Source organism: Labrus mixtus, chromosome 4 (genome assembly GCF_963584025.1).
Source record: "Labrus mixtus chromosome 4, fLabMix1.1, whole genome shotgun sequence".
NCBI lineage: Eukaryota > Metazoa > Chordata > Actinopteri > Labriformes > Labridae > Labrus > Labrus mixtus.
In genome coordinates this window covers 27,647,885-27,664,619 of record NC_083615.1, presented here as the reverse complement: position 1 = coordinate 27,664,619, position 16,735 = coordinate 27,647,885, and the positions used below count along the sequence as shown (strand labels likewise).

Here is a 16,735-nt window from a genome sequence, read left to right as displayed (position 1 = left end):
CACAAAGGGCCCTGTCTTACACCCAGCTCATTGCCTCGGCACTCATTGCAGGTGTCTTTCATATTCCACCAAATGCAGTTATTAGTTTCATGTTTTCATGGGTTTTGTAGATAGCTTGTAAACTTGCGCCAACATTAGTGCCGATTGGTGTGTCGGTCTTCCAATGAGGTGTGGTCAGGGGCTGAGGTGTTCCTATCTTCAGGATGCAAAAACTTACTTCCCTTTAGACAACCTGAAACATGGTCCAAAGTCTGAAATCTGCCTAACCCTAACCCTAAAAGTAATCAGCCTTTGTGTATTTCAGTTCAAATGGCCGTATGATGCATTATGGATGTTTTCATGGATTGGAAACAGGTTGACATTCTTTGTTGACATTAGGTTGTTTTCTAAAATGTTAAAACCAACTTTGTTTCATTGCACAACCCGATCAGCTGCTGTATTGACGACAACAGATATTTTCCACCCCTATGAAACATGATGACAGGTCACCCTATGACTGTCTGTTGTTTCTTATGCTCCTGTTTGTCGCTTAAACACTGAGCGTAACAGTGTGCTGCTCTTCTTTGTCATTGCCACTTATATTTATCCTGGAAATATTCATTTTAAATGTTCTGTCATAGCAATGTTAAAGGCTTAACTGATGATCATCCAAGCAATGACATTCATTTAGCCCCCTCCTCTCTAGAGTCCATGCTCACTCAGGTCACCATGTGGTGAACACTGAAGCTTCAGTGTTTATCCAGCTCTGCATTGGTCTGTAAACCTTTCTGTGTTCTAACCTCTCTCCATTTTTCAAAAGCATCTCCAATATTGATCCTAGTTTGAGCACGTTTCTGCTCGTGGAGCTTATTAGAAACATGCAGAGGCTTTTTAGGTCGGGTACAATCACTTCTATCTGAACCACTTCTCTTGCTGCTTCCATCGCTGCAACACCTGTTGGTTTGACCTGATAACTGCTCTCATATCAGGCAAACTGAGGGGTGTCTAAAACGGTCTTGTGGGGGTGCCTTAAAACTGAATACCTTCCCTGGTCCAAACAAATCCAGAGTATTCAGGAGCAGAATCTAAAGTTAGAAGGAGGACATACTGGCTGCTGCATTGTTGTCAGAGAAGCCAGAACTTCAACATAACATGTTTCTTTAATGTCTGATCATATAGTAAGGTCACTTTATCATTTACTTCAGTTGATATGCGGCATTTTTTTATGCTTTGGTACTTTTTGATTCTATAGATCATTGAAAAAAATGGAGATTGTTTTAAACACAACAAAAACAAACACAAGTCAACATTTCCAAGGTCTGTTATAGTATCAAAAGCATCTTGTAAGTGACAGTGAGCCTGATACAATGTATGAGCGAGCCAGTAAATAACAGCATCATCTGCATATAAGTGCACATTTACATTGGGAACATGGGGAAATGAATGTGTGTCTAATGTAATGTAAAAACGCATTTTCTCTTCTAGTGAACTAAAAGAGCGTCTGAAGCCAGAGCTGCTGGAGTTGATACGCCAGCAGAGACTCAACAGGCTGTGTCAGGGAACCATGTTCAGGAAGATCAGCAGCCGACGCAGACAGGGTGAGAAAACACACTCGTACTAAAGAAATCCACACTGTCGTACCCATCGATCAGTAACATGACAGCTCTCCAAAAAGTGAAGCAAAAACATCCAGAGCTCCCCCCTACAGACTGGCTGCAGGTTACAAGCTCCGCCCCCTCCATGTTAACAGATGGGACATGGGTCAAACTATAAAATCTAAACACATGTCAAATACAATTGACCTCAAACATGTTTTCCTCTTTTAAAGTTAGTACTTATCTGGCTGATTCATACCTGCGTTTTCATTCTATCAGAAGTTTGTTTTGGCTAGTTATTTGATGCTATAAAAAAGAATATTACGCAATGATTGAGAGCTCTGAGGCTCCTGCGCTCCGTGTGCAGCAGAGTAGAGGAGAAACAGCGAGAGGAAACATTTAATTAACAGAAGAGTAATTGACCTTCATTAGTAGGGGTGGATATTTTTGCTTCACTTTGGTACAACATACACCGGGAAGAGGGGGAGACGCACATATATGGTCAGTGATTTAACCTTTGTGATCGTCTGCTGTTTCCTAGATAAATTATGGTACTGCCGCTTGTCACCGAATCACAAAATGCTTCACTACGGTGACGTGGAAGAAGACACAGAGAATCCACCGATTGAATCACTGCAGGAGAAGAGTGAGTAATCGCTGGGAGTGTGTTTTTGAAAAAAAAAAAAAAAAAAGGAAACTTCTTCTGCAGTTGGACTTTTATTTAGGAGAGTAAGATCTTTTCTGTTCATCATCCCTCAGTTCCTGTAGCAGACATCAAAGGCCTGCTGACGGGAAAAGACTGTCCTCACATGAAGGAGCACAAAGGCAAACAGAACAAGGTGAGCAGCGTCTCTTGTCATTTCAGAGTCAAACAAAACGGACGTTTCATCTAACTGTACTGTATGTGCTGCAGGAGGTGCTCGACCTGGCGTTTAGCATCTCATATGACGTGGAAGAGTACAGCCTGAACTTCATCGCCCCATCCCGAACTGACGTGAGTAAATAACGTTATCAGAAACATTTTCCTCCTCATTTAAATTCTTTCCTGTGTTTACTAAACAGTGTTTTTACCGGCTTCCTTCTCTGTCAGTTCTGCCTGTGGACCGATGGACTGAGCGTCCTCCTCGGCAGAGAGATGAGCAGTGAGTCCATGCGCAGCGAGCTGGAGATCCTCCTCTCCATGGAGATTAAGCTCCGCCTCCTGGACCTGGAGAACGTTCCCATTCCTGACAGCGCTCCGGTCATCCCGAAACCGCCGAGCAACTACAACTTCTGCTACGACTTCAGCCAGACCGAGCAGTAGAGAGTGGAAAAAGTGTGAATGTGTAAATATGTGTGTGTGTGTGTGACATGTGCGTTCATGCACTTATTCCTAAAACACAGATTTATAACTATGACATTTTATTCTTCTTCCTCTGCGGCCTCATTTTTAATCATCCAAGTGAAACCGTGTGAACATGAGCAAACTCGAGGAGAGTGACTTTAAACGACGACAACAGTTGTTTGTACTTTGACTGCACTAATGCTGCACACTTTTCACCTCTCGTCTCGGAGACGGACGCTTTCAGGTCGTCTCTACGTTCACGCCTCCTCCTCACCTTTTCTAGACACTTCAACACAGCTCCAAAAAGCTAGACTCACCTTCTACAATTCAACCACTCACTCAAGTAATGAGTACTTTAGTTTTGTTTTATAATCATTTTAAAGTCCTATATATATCTTAAACTATGCATTTTACATTTTGAGTATACTTGTTTGCATATTCGTTTATTTTATTTTCAGATGCTTTTTTTAAAAGGGCATTAACTAGAACCCATTGCGTTCTCGAGAAGTGGCACATACAACACATTTCTAACACAAAGCAAACACGTGTTTCTCAGATGTGGAAAATATTTAGCTTAAAGCTCCTGTGAGGAGTTTTCACCTGGTGATGAAACAGACTGTTATTAACACTGATGCCTCTACATGACCTTTAAAAGCTAACGAGACCATCAGAGAGAAGAGAGGTCATTTTTATATGATTTTTTTCGCATGAAACCGCTGCCGTAAAGGAAGGTGTCAGATGAGTTGAGTCACAGCACGCTGCAGAAACAGCCTTTGTTTACATTTTTCACGATAAGGGGTTTGTTTGACTTTTTAAAGACAGCAGAATGAGATTAAGTACAGAGATGAAAGGTACCGCGTTGACCACATGGGGGCGCCAAAATCAAACCAAAAGTTCCTCACAGTAGCTTTGAATTGACCTACAGCTACTACAGTGGCTAATTAATAGTGCGTTCCCTTACCCTAACCCGCCCCCCCGAAGTCAGAATTCTGACTTGGGAACTCGGAGAACCTTCTGTAGCCTGAGTTAAAATCCAACATGGCTGCTACGTGCATCAACATGAAGTTTAAGCGGTAACTGTAGAGCTTATTAGCAGCTTAGTCCTCTTTTTGTGTAGTTAAATCAGTCACACCGATCAGCTAAAGTACAGAGTATCGTGCAAGCGCTATCCGAAGACATGTTGTCATCTTATTTTTGCGTCACAAACTATCCCGTAGTGTGTTTTCACCTGGCAACTGCTAACAAAACAAAGATACTCCTGGAGGCGTCCATGTTGTTGTCTGACTTTTTGCCAGCTCTTAACCGTTATGCGGTTATCTCGGGTGTGAGGTCATTCCCAACGCCGAGATCAGAGTTTGGAGGTAAATGGAACGCACCATATGAGCTGTAGACTTGTGTTTTTAAAAAAAGATGCAGATCTGCATCAGGTACTGAACTGACCTTTTTTTTTCTTGTTGTTAATTCACAAAAAGCGAATGTATATTTTCTCCCTAATGAACAGTATGCTGACAAGAAAAACTTGTAACAAGTTTCAAATCAAACTTTATGTGTTGGATCAAATCCTGACTTCATTCTTAAACTGATCTTTTTTTTTTTTTTTTAAAGGTACTGTTAGTACGATGATTGAGCACTCACTCTGACAGCTCGTCAGGACGTCTCAGTCTGTTGGAGTGTTTCTGCCTTTTCCTTTCTTCTGGTAACGGGTCATTTCATTTCAGCGCTGTCTGACTGTCCCTGCAGTGCTTTTCTGACATGTGATAACACTCACTTTGAATTGTTCCTTTTAGTTGACTTCACATGAATAAACTGATTCATACTGAGAAAACAAACAAGTATGTGGTGCTTTTCTCCCAAACTTTGCTTTATTTATAACATATAACATCTACATATCATGTTTCATCTTTACAGCCTCTCTCTCATTGTGCATTATAAAGTAAAAAAAACAACAACAGGCTACAATAAAAAACTTCCTTCAGATTAATTCAAGTAAGTTTGATGATCCAGCTTGATCTACTACCGAGATCTTATTGAACCAGCAGACTTTTAAGGATTAACATGTTGTGCCATTTGTCTTCTACTTCTCTCCTCTTAAAGTTCCTTCAAATCTGAGACTCTGAAATGAACTTTGTGCATATCACATCTTTGTTAAATAATCAATTATTTACCTCGAGTACTTAACAAGTAATCTGGGTAAATACAGCGAACAAAAGCCGGCATACTTCTGACATCTCTCCTGAAGGAAACAATGCATACACCTGAGCTTTAAAGGTCACATATTCTCCTCCTCTTCAACCAGTGTAAATAAATCTCAGAGTCCCCAAAACATGTGTGTGAAGTTTCTTGTTGTAAATCCACTCTGATCCTGTATTTGATCATGTCTATGAACCCCTCTATTTCAGCCCTGCTCAGAACAGGCTGTTTCTGTGTCTGTACCTTTAAATATGTAAATGAGCTGTGTCTGACCACGCCCCCTCTCTGGAAGGGCTTGGGTGTCTTGGGCTTTCTCGCCACATCTTCTATTGTTCACAGTGGAAAGGCAGACTCAGAGGGCAGAACAAACACCTAGCTGTGGGAGTGTCACCCACCTGGGGGAGGGCTTACTGCCTGACTTTTTAAACAGCGAGTTATACGACCGACTGTTTAAAGACTTACACTGCTTACACATGTACAGGATGAGAGTAAAGAGGCACCGCTTTGTCAACAGGGAGACGTCAAAATGGAATAAAACCAAAAGTTGATCTGAAAGACGTAGTAAAGAACAGAAAAGAAGTACATTCTCTGGCAAGAGCCGACGAAGTTCAAATGCCTCCATTTAAACCAGGGATTTAACAAATGCAAGAACAGTCAGGAAAAAAATGATTTCCACCACACAGCGTCTACATCACCGGCTCTACAAGAGCACCTGAAGAAAGCCCTGAGGCTTCCCTCCTTCAACAGTTTATCTTTTCATCTTCAAGATCTTTCATCACGAGCACCCTGGAGTTCATCACCCTGCCACCGAGGGCACCACGTGTTTCTTTGCCCAGGTACAGGAAAGCATTTTGAGACCCCCTATGTTAATGTGATATCCCAGCTGATAGCCCAGAAAAGAACCGACATCTTAAAAAAACTAAAAATTCTCCTGTGTTGATGTGTAAAAAACAAAAACAAATTGAGAAATACATCAAAAGCAGTTTTAACAAATCTATAAAGATGTGGACAACCATGACAATTGAAACAACAAACAAAAATAAGCTTTGGTTTAGTGCTAATATTGGAATGTTTTATAAAGATATAATCCACCATTTACGTTTGACGCTAAAACACTCAAGTTTAAGATTATTAGATTTAAAAACACATTTCTATATATACACAATTATTAAGTACGTGACAGCTGCTGTCATCATATTGAGATATAGTGGACGTTCTTACTCAGATTTAAGTACCTTGAGTGTGCGAGAGTCTTCTTCTCGATGCAGCTGAGTGTTTCAGTTTGAAGGATTCATCTTCAGGTTGAACTGAGACGCATCACTTTGAAGTGATGATGCACCACATAAACGCAACGAAAAATATTGAATTCAAAGGTTTTATCCCCTCTTGAAGTGAACAGATAAATATCTTTAAATGGAGTGAGTGCATACAGTGTTGTCTGACTTTTTTCAATCTAAAGGCTGGATGCCCACTAGACGATTTTATGCCCAATTTTGGCCTCGACTCAAAGCTTCTCACAACTGATTATGTATCCAAATAATCCTCAAGTGTGTGGCGTCATTACGGTTATTATACTGCTCCCTATCGAGTCAGAGTATCCGTCTGCAATAGCCAATGAGAGCGAGCAGACCGGGAAGCGTCACCAACCGGATGTTGCGTACCTTTACAGCTCACAAACATGGCAGCGAACATAAACACAACTGACCCGAGCCGAGTGGAATATTGAAAAAGAGCAGCTTGTGGAATTATGGCAACAACACAAAGTTGATGATGCAAGTTTCTGTGAGATCTCGTGTCTGTGAAATCATTACTGCGCTCTCGCAGTCAGGTCGACATCGTCTAGTGTGTGCGTTTAAAGGATTACGGCATGGTGACAAAATCTGTGAAAGCTCTCCTTATGTCTGTGGTCTCCCACGTTTTTCAAACCGGATAAGATTTGAAATCATCTGGTGTGTATCCAGCCTACAAAGGGTCACAAAGTAGCATCTGACCACATTTTACACTTCCTTCATTTCTTGTCTAAATTTCTGAAATGTGCTAGCGGGTTTGTCGTGCGGCCGACATTAAGAGGCTGCAGTCCTTGAAGCAGCTGCACCTTTCCCTCATGTCATTCCCCAGTCGCTCCTCCTGATTTCAGTTTCCACTGATCTGTCTCTAAAATAAAGACAAAACAAGCCCCTAAAATAAAAAATGTGCAAGAGATGAAACCCCAGAGCAGGCTTTGGTCAGCAGGGTCGTTTTACTGAAAAGGTTAAGCAGAGTCTTTGAGGACATTTGGCCTGTCAGTCAAAGTGTGAGGGTTGGATTGGATCAGCACCGCAGATAAGTTTGTAGTGGACGTTTTCCAAGAAGGGCAGCTGTGACTGAAGGAGGTCGAGGGTTGTTACTGAGATGTTTCTGCACCTTGAGATGTCGAGTGTTCGCAGGCGCTTGCAGTGCTGCACCAGGACAAACAGGGATCTGAGGGTTTCAGAGATCAGCAGGTTTAGATGTCATTCTTTACCAGAGGCTGCAGGTACAGCACACGTGAGTGTAACTCACCTGTCAGTGATGTTATTACAGCAGGACAGATAGAGATGATGCAGTCGGTGGAGGTATGGCGCAGCCTGTTCCACTCCACGGTCGCTGATCCCCGGGCAGTGGCTGAGTGTGAGGCTGGTGAGGCTGCGGCAGTGCCAGGCTACGGACGCTAAGCTGGCATCAGTGATCTCTGGCAGCATGGAGAGAGACAGACGCTGGAGGTCCGGGAAACGCACCACCTGAATAGAGGAGAAAAAGAAAGAAGAAAAGCTCCTGTCAGTGATTGTTTAGTCTTTCAAACCTGACAAAAAAAGCTGAAACGTCTTCGTCCCCTGCCACCTGTGTGATGCTGCTGTCGGTGAGTTTGGGGCACGCGGAGAGGTCCAGCTCCTGCAGCCTGCTGAGTGCTAACAGTGAAGACCCAGGCTGCTGCTTGAACTGCTCCAGGTCATTATTTGTCACCAGCTTTGGTCTCTCCAAGAACAACAAACGAGGGGGTTTGAAGAAGCCCATGTTGCCAAAGGTCCGAGTGAACCTGGGCTCCTTGTCTCCCTGTTGAAACCAAAGCACAAATTTAAAATACAGGTTACTTCTAAAGCAGGGGGTCCAACTCAACCACAAATAAAATAAACGGGTTTAAGTCTAGAGCCAAAGGTGTCAACATTTATTAAGCAACAGATTTCACTGCATGCTATATACCTGTGGGCTAGCTATGATTGACATATGATATTGACATAAATAAACAGAATGGATTGATGTGCGTGGTTCTCACCGTCTCCTGGTCGTGCTCACATTTGGCAGTCTCCTCCATGCCCAGCAGGCCCCAGTCCGTGACTTCTTTACAACAGGCGAGCCGTAGAATGACCAGCCTCTGCAGGTAAGTCGCTATGGCACGCACTGACAGGTCGGTGACGTTGACACAGGACGTCAAGTCGAGCTCCCGGAGAGAGTCCCCGAGTAGCTGGGTGAGAGAGAAAACTGCAAGATCCTGAGGGGAGAGCGAGAAGCATGTTTTTCCTAATGTGTTTTTAAAAAGACATGTATATGGACACTGGACAAAAACACAGACTGACCCTGATGTAGATGCAGCTTTTGAGGCTGAGCGTCTCCAGCTGGGCTCGGGCCGCCCTGGATCCCGTCAGGCCTCTCACTATCTCTGTGCCGCTGACGTGCAGACACTCGGACAGATCCAGACTCCTCAGGGTCGACACAGACACAAGGTCAGCGAGGCCTGTGGAAGAAAAGAAACCATCTCTTGTACTCAGGAGTGTTTTTACAGGCGAACAGAAAGCTGAGGAAACTGTATCTCACAAAGGCTACCACGTTATGGTGTTGGTTCTTTTATAGTCACAAATTAAAATGTAAGTCTGATAGAAACAGAACAATGGCTACCTTTTTCAGTGATCCTCCAGTCGTGGGATAAGGACAGGTGTGTCAGCGACTTCAGGCCCTGAGCTATGGCCTCGACAGACCTGTTGGTCAGCTCTTTGCAGGCGCTGATGTCCAGTCTCCGGAGGCTCGGCTGGTGCTTCACCAGAATCTCCACAGAGTAGTCCGTCAGCTCCTTACAGCCGTGCAGACACAGCTCCTCTAAGACTAAATCCTGCACCTGGAACAGAGAGAATACTAAGAGATTAAAGGACACTGTAATTCTTAAAGTGTGAGTCTACTTATGAAACTATTTATGTTTAAAGAAATAAGGGTTCAAGCTTCATTGTTAAAAACATGATGTGAGCAGTTGGTGCCTGCAGATGTAGCTGCTCATGGAATTAACCAAAGGATCTGTTGTTTCAGACTTTCTGACCTGTGCAACAGTTCGCAGAGATTCGGGGGTGATGGAGGTCCTGCTGAGGTCCAGAGCCTTGAGGGTGGATTTCTGCTCGGTTAACAACCTGCGCAAGTTCCTCAGCGACAGCAATGCGGACGAGTCCTCCACAGCTCCCACGGGGCAGCCTCGGTACGGGTCGAACTCGAAGGCGATGTGACAGCCGGCCAGCGAGAGGCGGCGGAGGCGAGGGGTGCAGCCAGTGATCCGGTTAAAGGTGAGGTCTGAGAGGTAGCGCAGGTCTGACAGGTCCAGCTCCTCCAGACCACACAGAGCTGAACTGACCTGGAACGAGAAGGCAACGCAATTTATATGATCTGTCATGAAATTAGATACTGAAATCAGTTTTTGCCCAAAATTAAATAAAAGGCAGCTGAAAACAGGGGAGTCTTCATCCTACTAATAAACAAACTGGAATTTAAGCAGACCTGCAGTTTTCAGATAAGCAAACACACACAGAGTATTAAAAAAACTGAACGCTGCTTCTGTTTACTCCTGAGTCTGAAGACAGAAAGCAGACACGACCTAGATGCAGGCAAACTCCTCAGTACTGTCGTGATTGCACAAATATGTTAGCCTTGTTTAGTTCTCTCTCTCTCTCTGTCTCTCTCTCTTCCCCTCACAGCTGAACATAGGCCTGATGAGGATCTGTAGTTATTTATTCTGTCGGTTCTTTCTGACACCTAACAAAAATGTTAACGGTTAACAAACGGCCACTGATGCCCCGTTTCAGATGGTTTGTACGCAGACAATAAGAAGTTCAAAGTCCAGTCGTGAGTCACTTGTCTTCATTTAATTCAGATCATGTAAACTAGCAAACATCTCATTGACCTGGTAAAACACAAAACGTATAGAAGACAGAGTTTGACCTGAGAGAAACTTTTACTACAGGTGGAAAAACAATAAAGCTGTGAGCACAACACAACGATAATAAAGATTGAATATGGGGCAGTGGTGTGAAAGGTAACATTTATCTAGCGCAGTGCTGATGGAAAAGCCCAGCAGTCATCCACATGATCACTTCTATAATCCCTGCCATGCCAGCCCATAATCCTGCTTGACGACAGATATCCGGAGATAAAAACCAGAGTGTGAACGATCATGGGAAAAAGTAACAAAGCGATACCTGTTCTTTCTGTGATATGAAATGCAGTGAGTTTCAATAAGCTTAAATCTGGACATTAACATGATTAATTAATTAATACTTTAAGTCTATTTATCTCAGGCCGCACTATAGGAGGAAAACATGTGACGTGCAATGCTATTTTTTAAGTGTGATAAATAAACTAACAGCTAATTAATTTGCTTTGCAGCGTCTCAGTGACTAAAATGGCTTTGGTCAAGTTTAATGATATATCACCTGAATACGTCATCTCCACTATTTAAACTCAGTCTGCCTATAATTGCTTTTTGGACGGTCAGTTCAGGACTCATGAGAGCGAAAACCCACTTCATCTCACCTTTACATCACATATAGTACCTGCTGTCTGTGCTCCTCCCGGGAGAGGAACGCTCCGGACATGAAGAGGCTGTCCAGGCCCCTGAGGTCCAGCCTGCGGAGAGAGGTGAGGCGAGGGAGGAGGGTGAGCAGAGAGGCCTCTGTGATGCTGCTCCCAGGCAGAGCCAAGCTCTCCAACTTAGAGCCCAAACACAGACCCACCTGAAGACAGGAGACAAAAAGACACAATCACACCAGGGGAGAAAATTAATCAGCAGGGAGAAAATCCTGTCCTCTTGAGTCCTTGCTAGTGAATAACAATACCAATACCACAACACAAAGTAAAGGCCTGGGCACCCAATGTTGAATAATATCTTGTTTTAAATTACCCAAAATTTCAAACAAGCTAGTGATTACTGTCTAAAGTGCAAAAATGTATCAGCAACTTTTCGGTACCAAAACAATGCCAATGTTTTTGTGCAATTCAGACCGTTTTATCACTCATAATCCAGGTGGAGCCAATCTGTGACTTTGAATGGACCACCGCTGCTCTTTCGACTGAATATCTGTAAATGGTCAAATGACTTGAGGATGTATATCGCCTTTCTAGTCTTCTGATTACTCAAAGCTCTTTTACACAACATGTTCCAAAGGTAAACCATTGAACGTATGATTGCAAACATGGAGTGTGTCCGTCAGTAAAGTCAGTGCTGTGTGTATCAGTAGTGTGGATGTGGATGTGTGGCAAAATATAACAAAGACAGACATGTGCAAAATATGGTTGAGATGAGTCCATGTGGCAAGAGAGAGAGAGAGAGAGAGCGAGAGAGAGAGAGAGAGAGAGAGAGACACGTGGGTTGGGCTTTTATGCCTGAGAGCAACAGGCTGCTTTGAATGTGGTGTGAATGTGACTTCGGGGACTCCTGCAGCCAGCCTCATGCAGACACTTGAACTGCAGGATTTTGCACTTCCACATAGGCTTCATTTTTCAAGATCTGAGTTTGACGCTTAGTTATTCCTTATATTTTACAATCTTTTAAAATATCCATTGTTTGGAGCGCAGTGGTTAGTGTGTGCGCCCCATGTACTGTATGGAGGCTATGGTCCTCCAAGCGGGCACCCTCCACCTGTGGCTCCTTTCCCGCATGTCATTCCCTACTCTGTCTCCCAGATTGCCGACTGTATCCACTGTCCTATCTCTTCATTATAGGCACAAAAAGCCCCAAAAATAAATCTTGAATAAAATGTCCATTGTTTAACATTCTATTAATCTCTCGTTTACAAATTTTCTTCTTGGTTTTGTTTCATGCACAGCTCTTAGAGGCAAACCTGGTGACATCAGGATATAATAAACTTTGCCTTGACTAACTTAAGCTTTGCTCTGAACTTTGGACCATAAAGGGTGTAATCAAGGCACGGCTACAACATCCTGATCAGCATGACGAGACATTAAAAATATATGACTGATACCAAGCAAATACAACGTATGATTGCCTTCCATGAGAGCAGACTTTAATAACTGGTTCCCAGCAGAATCAATTCCACTGAACTCCAGTTTGCACAAAAGGTTGTTTCAAAATGATTCTCAAGAGCCCTCAAGGTGGAGAGTTTTCTGAACTCACAAAGAGTGTGTGATCTTTTAAAATGTCACAACTAGGTCTTCACATGACAGTAGCAATAAAAACTTCTAAACAAAAACAACACTGTTAAAGGAGCAGTATGTAACTCTGACACCTAGTGTTTAAAATGGGTACTGCAGTCTAAATTCTAAACATTGTAGAGAGCTGTCTCCCCCCACCCCCCTCCTCTCTAGAGTCCATGCTCACTCAGGTCACCATGTGGTGGACACTGAAGCTTCAGTGTTTATCCAGCTCTGCATCGGTCTGTAAACCTTTCTGTGTTCTAACCTCTCTCAATTTGTCAAAAGCATCTCCAATATTGATCCTAGTTTGAGCACGTTTCTGCTTGTGGAGCTTATTAGAAACATGCAGAGGCTTTTTAGGTCGGGTACAATCACATCTATCTGAACCACTTCTCTTGACCCGCTTCCATCACTGTAACACCTGTTGACCTGATAACTGCTCTCATATCTGACAAACAGAGGGGCGTCCAAAACGGCCGTGTGGGGGCGCCTTAAAAGCGCCTACCTTCTCTGGTCCAAACAAATCCAGAGCATTCAGGAGCAGAATCTAAAGTTAGAAGGAGGACATACTGGCTGCTGCATTGTTGTCAGAGAAGCCAGAACTTCAACATAGCATGTTTCTTTAATGTCTGATCATATAGTAAGGTACCTTTATCATTTACTTCTCTTCATATCTTACAGATTGCTCCTTTAAAGTACAGAGGGAAAATATTTCAACCCTAACAAACAGAAAATAACAAATTTTTCACTCATCAAAAATCTGCTCTGATCCCCATATGACAGCTATCTAGCTTCATCTGCAGATGCCAGTAAATATTCGATGGATGATAAGAATAGACTGGACTTTTGGATAAAACGTTATTTGATAAAACGTGTACAACAATACTAAAATCTGTACACAGTTTTTCAACATGTTAGGAATCATCCACAATGAGTGATGTAACATAATCTTGTATTCATAACTTTTTAAGTCAAGAGTCACAAAACACTGCAGAAAGCTCAACAGCAAACACAGTCTCAAAAAAACCAAAAAACCTGGTTTGTTTGACTGGAACAGAAAAAAAGACACTGAAAGTGAGTGGTACTCTGAAGAGGAGCATCAGCAAGAGAACCCAGGAAAGTTCACTATAAACACTGTGATGAAGAAAATCTGATATCAACCCCACCGCAAAACCACTAGAGACTCCCAACAATGTAGATCATATGACCAAGAGGAAGGTCTGAAATAAATCCAGTGAGGCTACACTCTCTAGTTCTTATTCATGGTTTATGTACAGCTACCCAGCTTAATGACTGAAATGTATTAAGTTCATTTAATAGAAACATTTTATTGGGGCCGGCCTGAGTTCGAGTCCGACCTGCGGTTCCTTTCCTGCATGTTGTTCCCCCACTCTCTCTCTATCCTCTTTCCTATCAAATAAAGGCAAAAAGCCCCTCCCCCCAGAAAGAGAAAGCGTTTACTGCACCTCCAGGAGCAGCGATCTGGACATGCTGTGTCCATCCACCTGGCTGATGATCAGACTGCAGCGTGACTTGGTGCCCAGACCCCTGATGAGCTCCAGGGACGAGGCTGAAGCTGGGAAGCAGAAGGTGACGCTCTTCTGCAGAGAGAGAGAGACAAACAGATGAAGAGGTATCATGTTCTGTCAGGCAGTGAAAAACACTCCACTAATGCAGATGGTCTCTGCTCAGGTGCAGTTTACCTGAAAGCTGTGGTCCTGGCTGGCATTGTACCAGCTCTGACACACCAGCGAGGCCTCCTTCCTGTCTGAAACGTGAAGAAAGCTCAGGATGTATACTATGATCTGCAGAAAGACAAAGAAATGAAGAACTAAATTTGATTAACATCAAACGACCTATAAGGGAAACAATGCATTCGTTCCATTTGATCTTGGAAGTCGGAAATTCCAAGTTGCCGGTGTGATACGTCATCAGGAACGCCCCCCCTGGAGTCGGAATCCTGACTTGGAAACTCAGAGAATCTTCAGTAGAGTTAAAATCAATCATGGCTGCTTCAACTTTAAAGATGTACCTCAGTCCTCTTTTTGTGTAATTAAATCAATCACATTGACAGTATCTTGCAAAGTCTATCAGTAGATATGTTGTCATGCTATTTTCACGCACAAACTATTATGTAGTGTGCTGTTATTACTCAGTATTAGCTAACAAAACAAAGGTACTCCTGGATGTGTTAGTAGGTAGTTTCCCGCTGTGAGGTGAACAGCTAGGTCAGGAGGAGCAGTCCTGAAATGATTGAGATAATTTATAGTACATATGTGAAAGCAGCTTTTAGAGAGTACTAGCCCCTGATTAGGGTCATTTATAGAGGTAGATCTTTGACCCCAGAAATACATTTAGACCATGGTTCCTGCGGTCGAAATGCACCTATAGTTCCTCAAAAGGTCCCTAGTTCCGGGGGAAAGTTCCTGCGGTGGAAAGGGGGCTAATGACAAAAGCTCATCCTACAGGTTTGTGCTATCAGTGTGTCTCTGCTGCCAACCTCTCATCTGTTGTTTTATCATCATGAATAAATGAACTGACCTCCAGAGGCAGCTCGGGTGTTTCTATTATGTCCTCCCCATCGCAGTTTTCCATCTCAGCTTCTCCTTCGTCTTTTTTTATTAAAGACTCCGAACCATCACACCTGTCTCATATAGCCATTCACCCTCAATACAATGTTCATATGTCCAATCAGTGGGAACAAAAATACGAGCTATGCGGCCTTATGTCACTCCACTAATCTACTTTACAATGCACCTCAAGCTGTATCTGCTCTTCCGTCAGCTCTCTGACTTCAGTTGGAACAGCTGACCGCAGAGCGACACACTGACGTCAGAGGGAGGAGCTTCTCTTCTTCTTCTCTCGGTTTCTTTTTTTTTTGGGGGGGGGGGGGGGGGGGGGGATCGCAAACAACTTATAGGTGCATACCGCCACCTACTGTAAAATAGTGTGTAACTTCATGTCATCAGTCATGTAGTAGTGCCTGAAGAAGTGGGTGTACTTTGCTCTATTTTTTTTAAGCGACCCGTCTAGCAGAGAATAATATGAGGGACAAAAAATGACTAAAGTATAAATAAATAAATAAATAAATGTTGGGAGAAATGCATACAATAATGTATAAATAAATAAATAATTAAATAAATGCATCAATAAGTATATAAATAAATATATAAATGCTGAAAACAATACATCAATGAATAAATAATAAATACACTTTGTTAATGAAAAAGGCTATTTATATATTTTTACATGTATTTATTCATTTATTAGTGTATTTCTACAGTTATATATGTATTAATGCATACATTTCCACATTAATTGAGTTATTAATTTATTTCTGTGTCCAGGTCGTAAGAGGAAAAGTATATATGTAAATTTGCTTCTGTCTGCTTTTCAAAATTGACCAATCCTAGGGCGCTGGTGGTGCAGTGGTTGGTACGCGCGCCCCATGTATGGAGGCTGTCGTCTCAAGCGGGCAGCCCGGGTTCACATCCCACCTGTGGCTCCTGTCCCACATGTCATTCCCCACTCTCTCTCCCTGATTTCCAACTCTGTCCACTGTCCTATCTCTCCATTAGAGGCGTAAAAAGCCCAAAAATAAATCTTTAAAAAATAAATAAAAATTTGACCAATCCTACTTCAGCAATGTTAGGACGGCCCACTTAATTTACATATTTACTTTTCCTTGTACATGGACACAGAAATACATACATAAATATATGAACATATTTATTTATATATTAATTTGGATATGAATTGTTGCATTTATTTATATATATATATATATATTTATTTATATATTTATTGATGCATTTATTTATTTATACATTATTGCATGCATTTCTCCCAACATTTATTTATTTATTCATTAATTAATTTATTTATACTTTAGTCACTTTTTGTCCCTCATAGAATAAACGTCCTCTGTTAGAAAAATTGACATGTAAAACTTCAAGAAAAAGCGAAAGACCCAGCTCTCTACGGCCTTAATGATGATAATGACGATGGTTTTAATATTATTGATGATGATGATGATGATGGTAATGACGATGGTTTTGTTGGATAACAACGATTGTTAAGATGGTTTCTATACTGTGTAGGCCTAGAGCAAAGAAAAGACCTCCTGTGGCGCTCAGTGGTAATCCTCGGTGGTGTCAGTCCCCAGCTGATGCAGCCCGCATCTTGGACTCCAGAGTGGCATGCAGGTGGTGAGAGGTAACTT

The 16,735-nt window shown here is 42.5% G+C and overlaps 2 protein-coding genes across 4 annotated transcripts in view; one reads left to right on the top strand and one right to left on the bottom strand.

Moving 5' to 3' along the window:
• Positions 1 to 4,731, top strand: part of elmo3 (engulfment and cell motility 3) — a 54,220-nt gene extending 49,489 nt beyond the window's left edge. For all 3 annotated transcript variants that reach the window (XM_061036738.1, XM_061036736.1, XM_061036737.1), the window contains 5 exons: positions 1,465 to 1,577; positions 2,116 to 2,220; positions 2,334 to 2,413; positions 2,488 to 2,568; positions 2,665 to 4,731. In XM_061036738.1, coding sequence (XP_060892721.1) covers positions 1,465 to 1,577; positions 2,116 to 2,220; positions 2,334 to 2,413; positions 2,488 to 2,568; positions 2,665 to 2,877 — 592 coding nt within the window. In that variant the 3' untranslated portion in view covers positions 2,878 to 4,731. The remainder of the gene's footprint in view (positions 1 to 1,464; positions 1,578 to 2,115; positions 2,221 to 2,333; positions 2,414 to 2,487; positions 2,569 to 2,664) is intronic.
• Positions 4,732 to 4,738: 7 nt separating this feature from the next.
• Positions 4,739 to 15,326, bottom strand: fbxl9 (F-box and leucine rich repeat protein). The gene is made up of 11 exons (XM_061036739.1): positions 15,055 to 15,326; positions 14,217 to 14,318; positions 13,980 to 14,114; positions 10,914 to 11,093; positions 9,413 to 9,718; positions 9,001 to 9,217; positions 8,682 to 8,839; positions 8,381 to 8,596; positions 7,948 to 8,160; positions 7,630 to 7,847; positions 4,739 to 7,548 (listed from the first exon to the last, which is right to left on the bottom strand). The coding sequence occupies exons 1-11, from the start codon at positions 15,106 to 15,108 to the stop codon at positions 7,371 to 7,373; spliced, it is 1,977 nt and encodes a 658-aa protein (XP_060892722.1). The 5' UTR covers positions 15,109 to 15,326; the 3' UTR covers positions 4,739 to 7,370.
• Between the last annotated feature and the right edge of the window lie 1,409 nt (positions 15,327 to 16,735).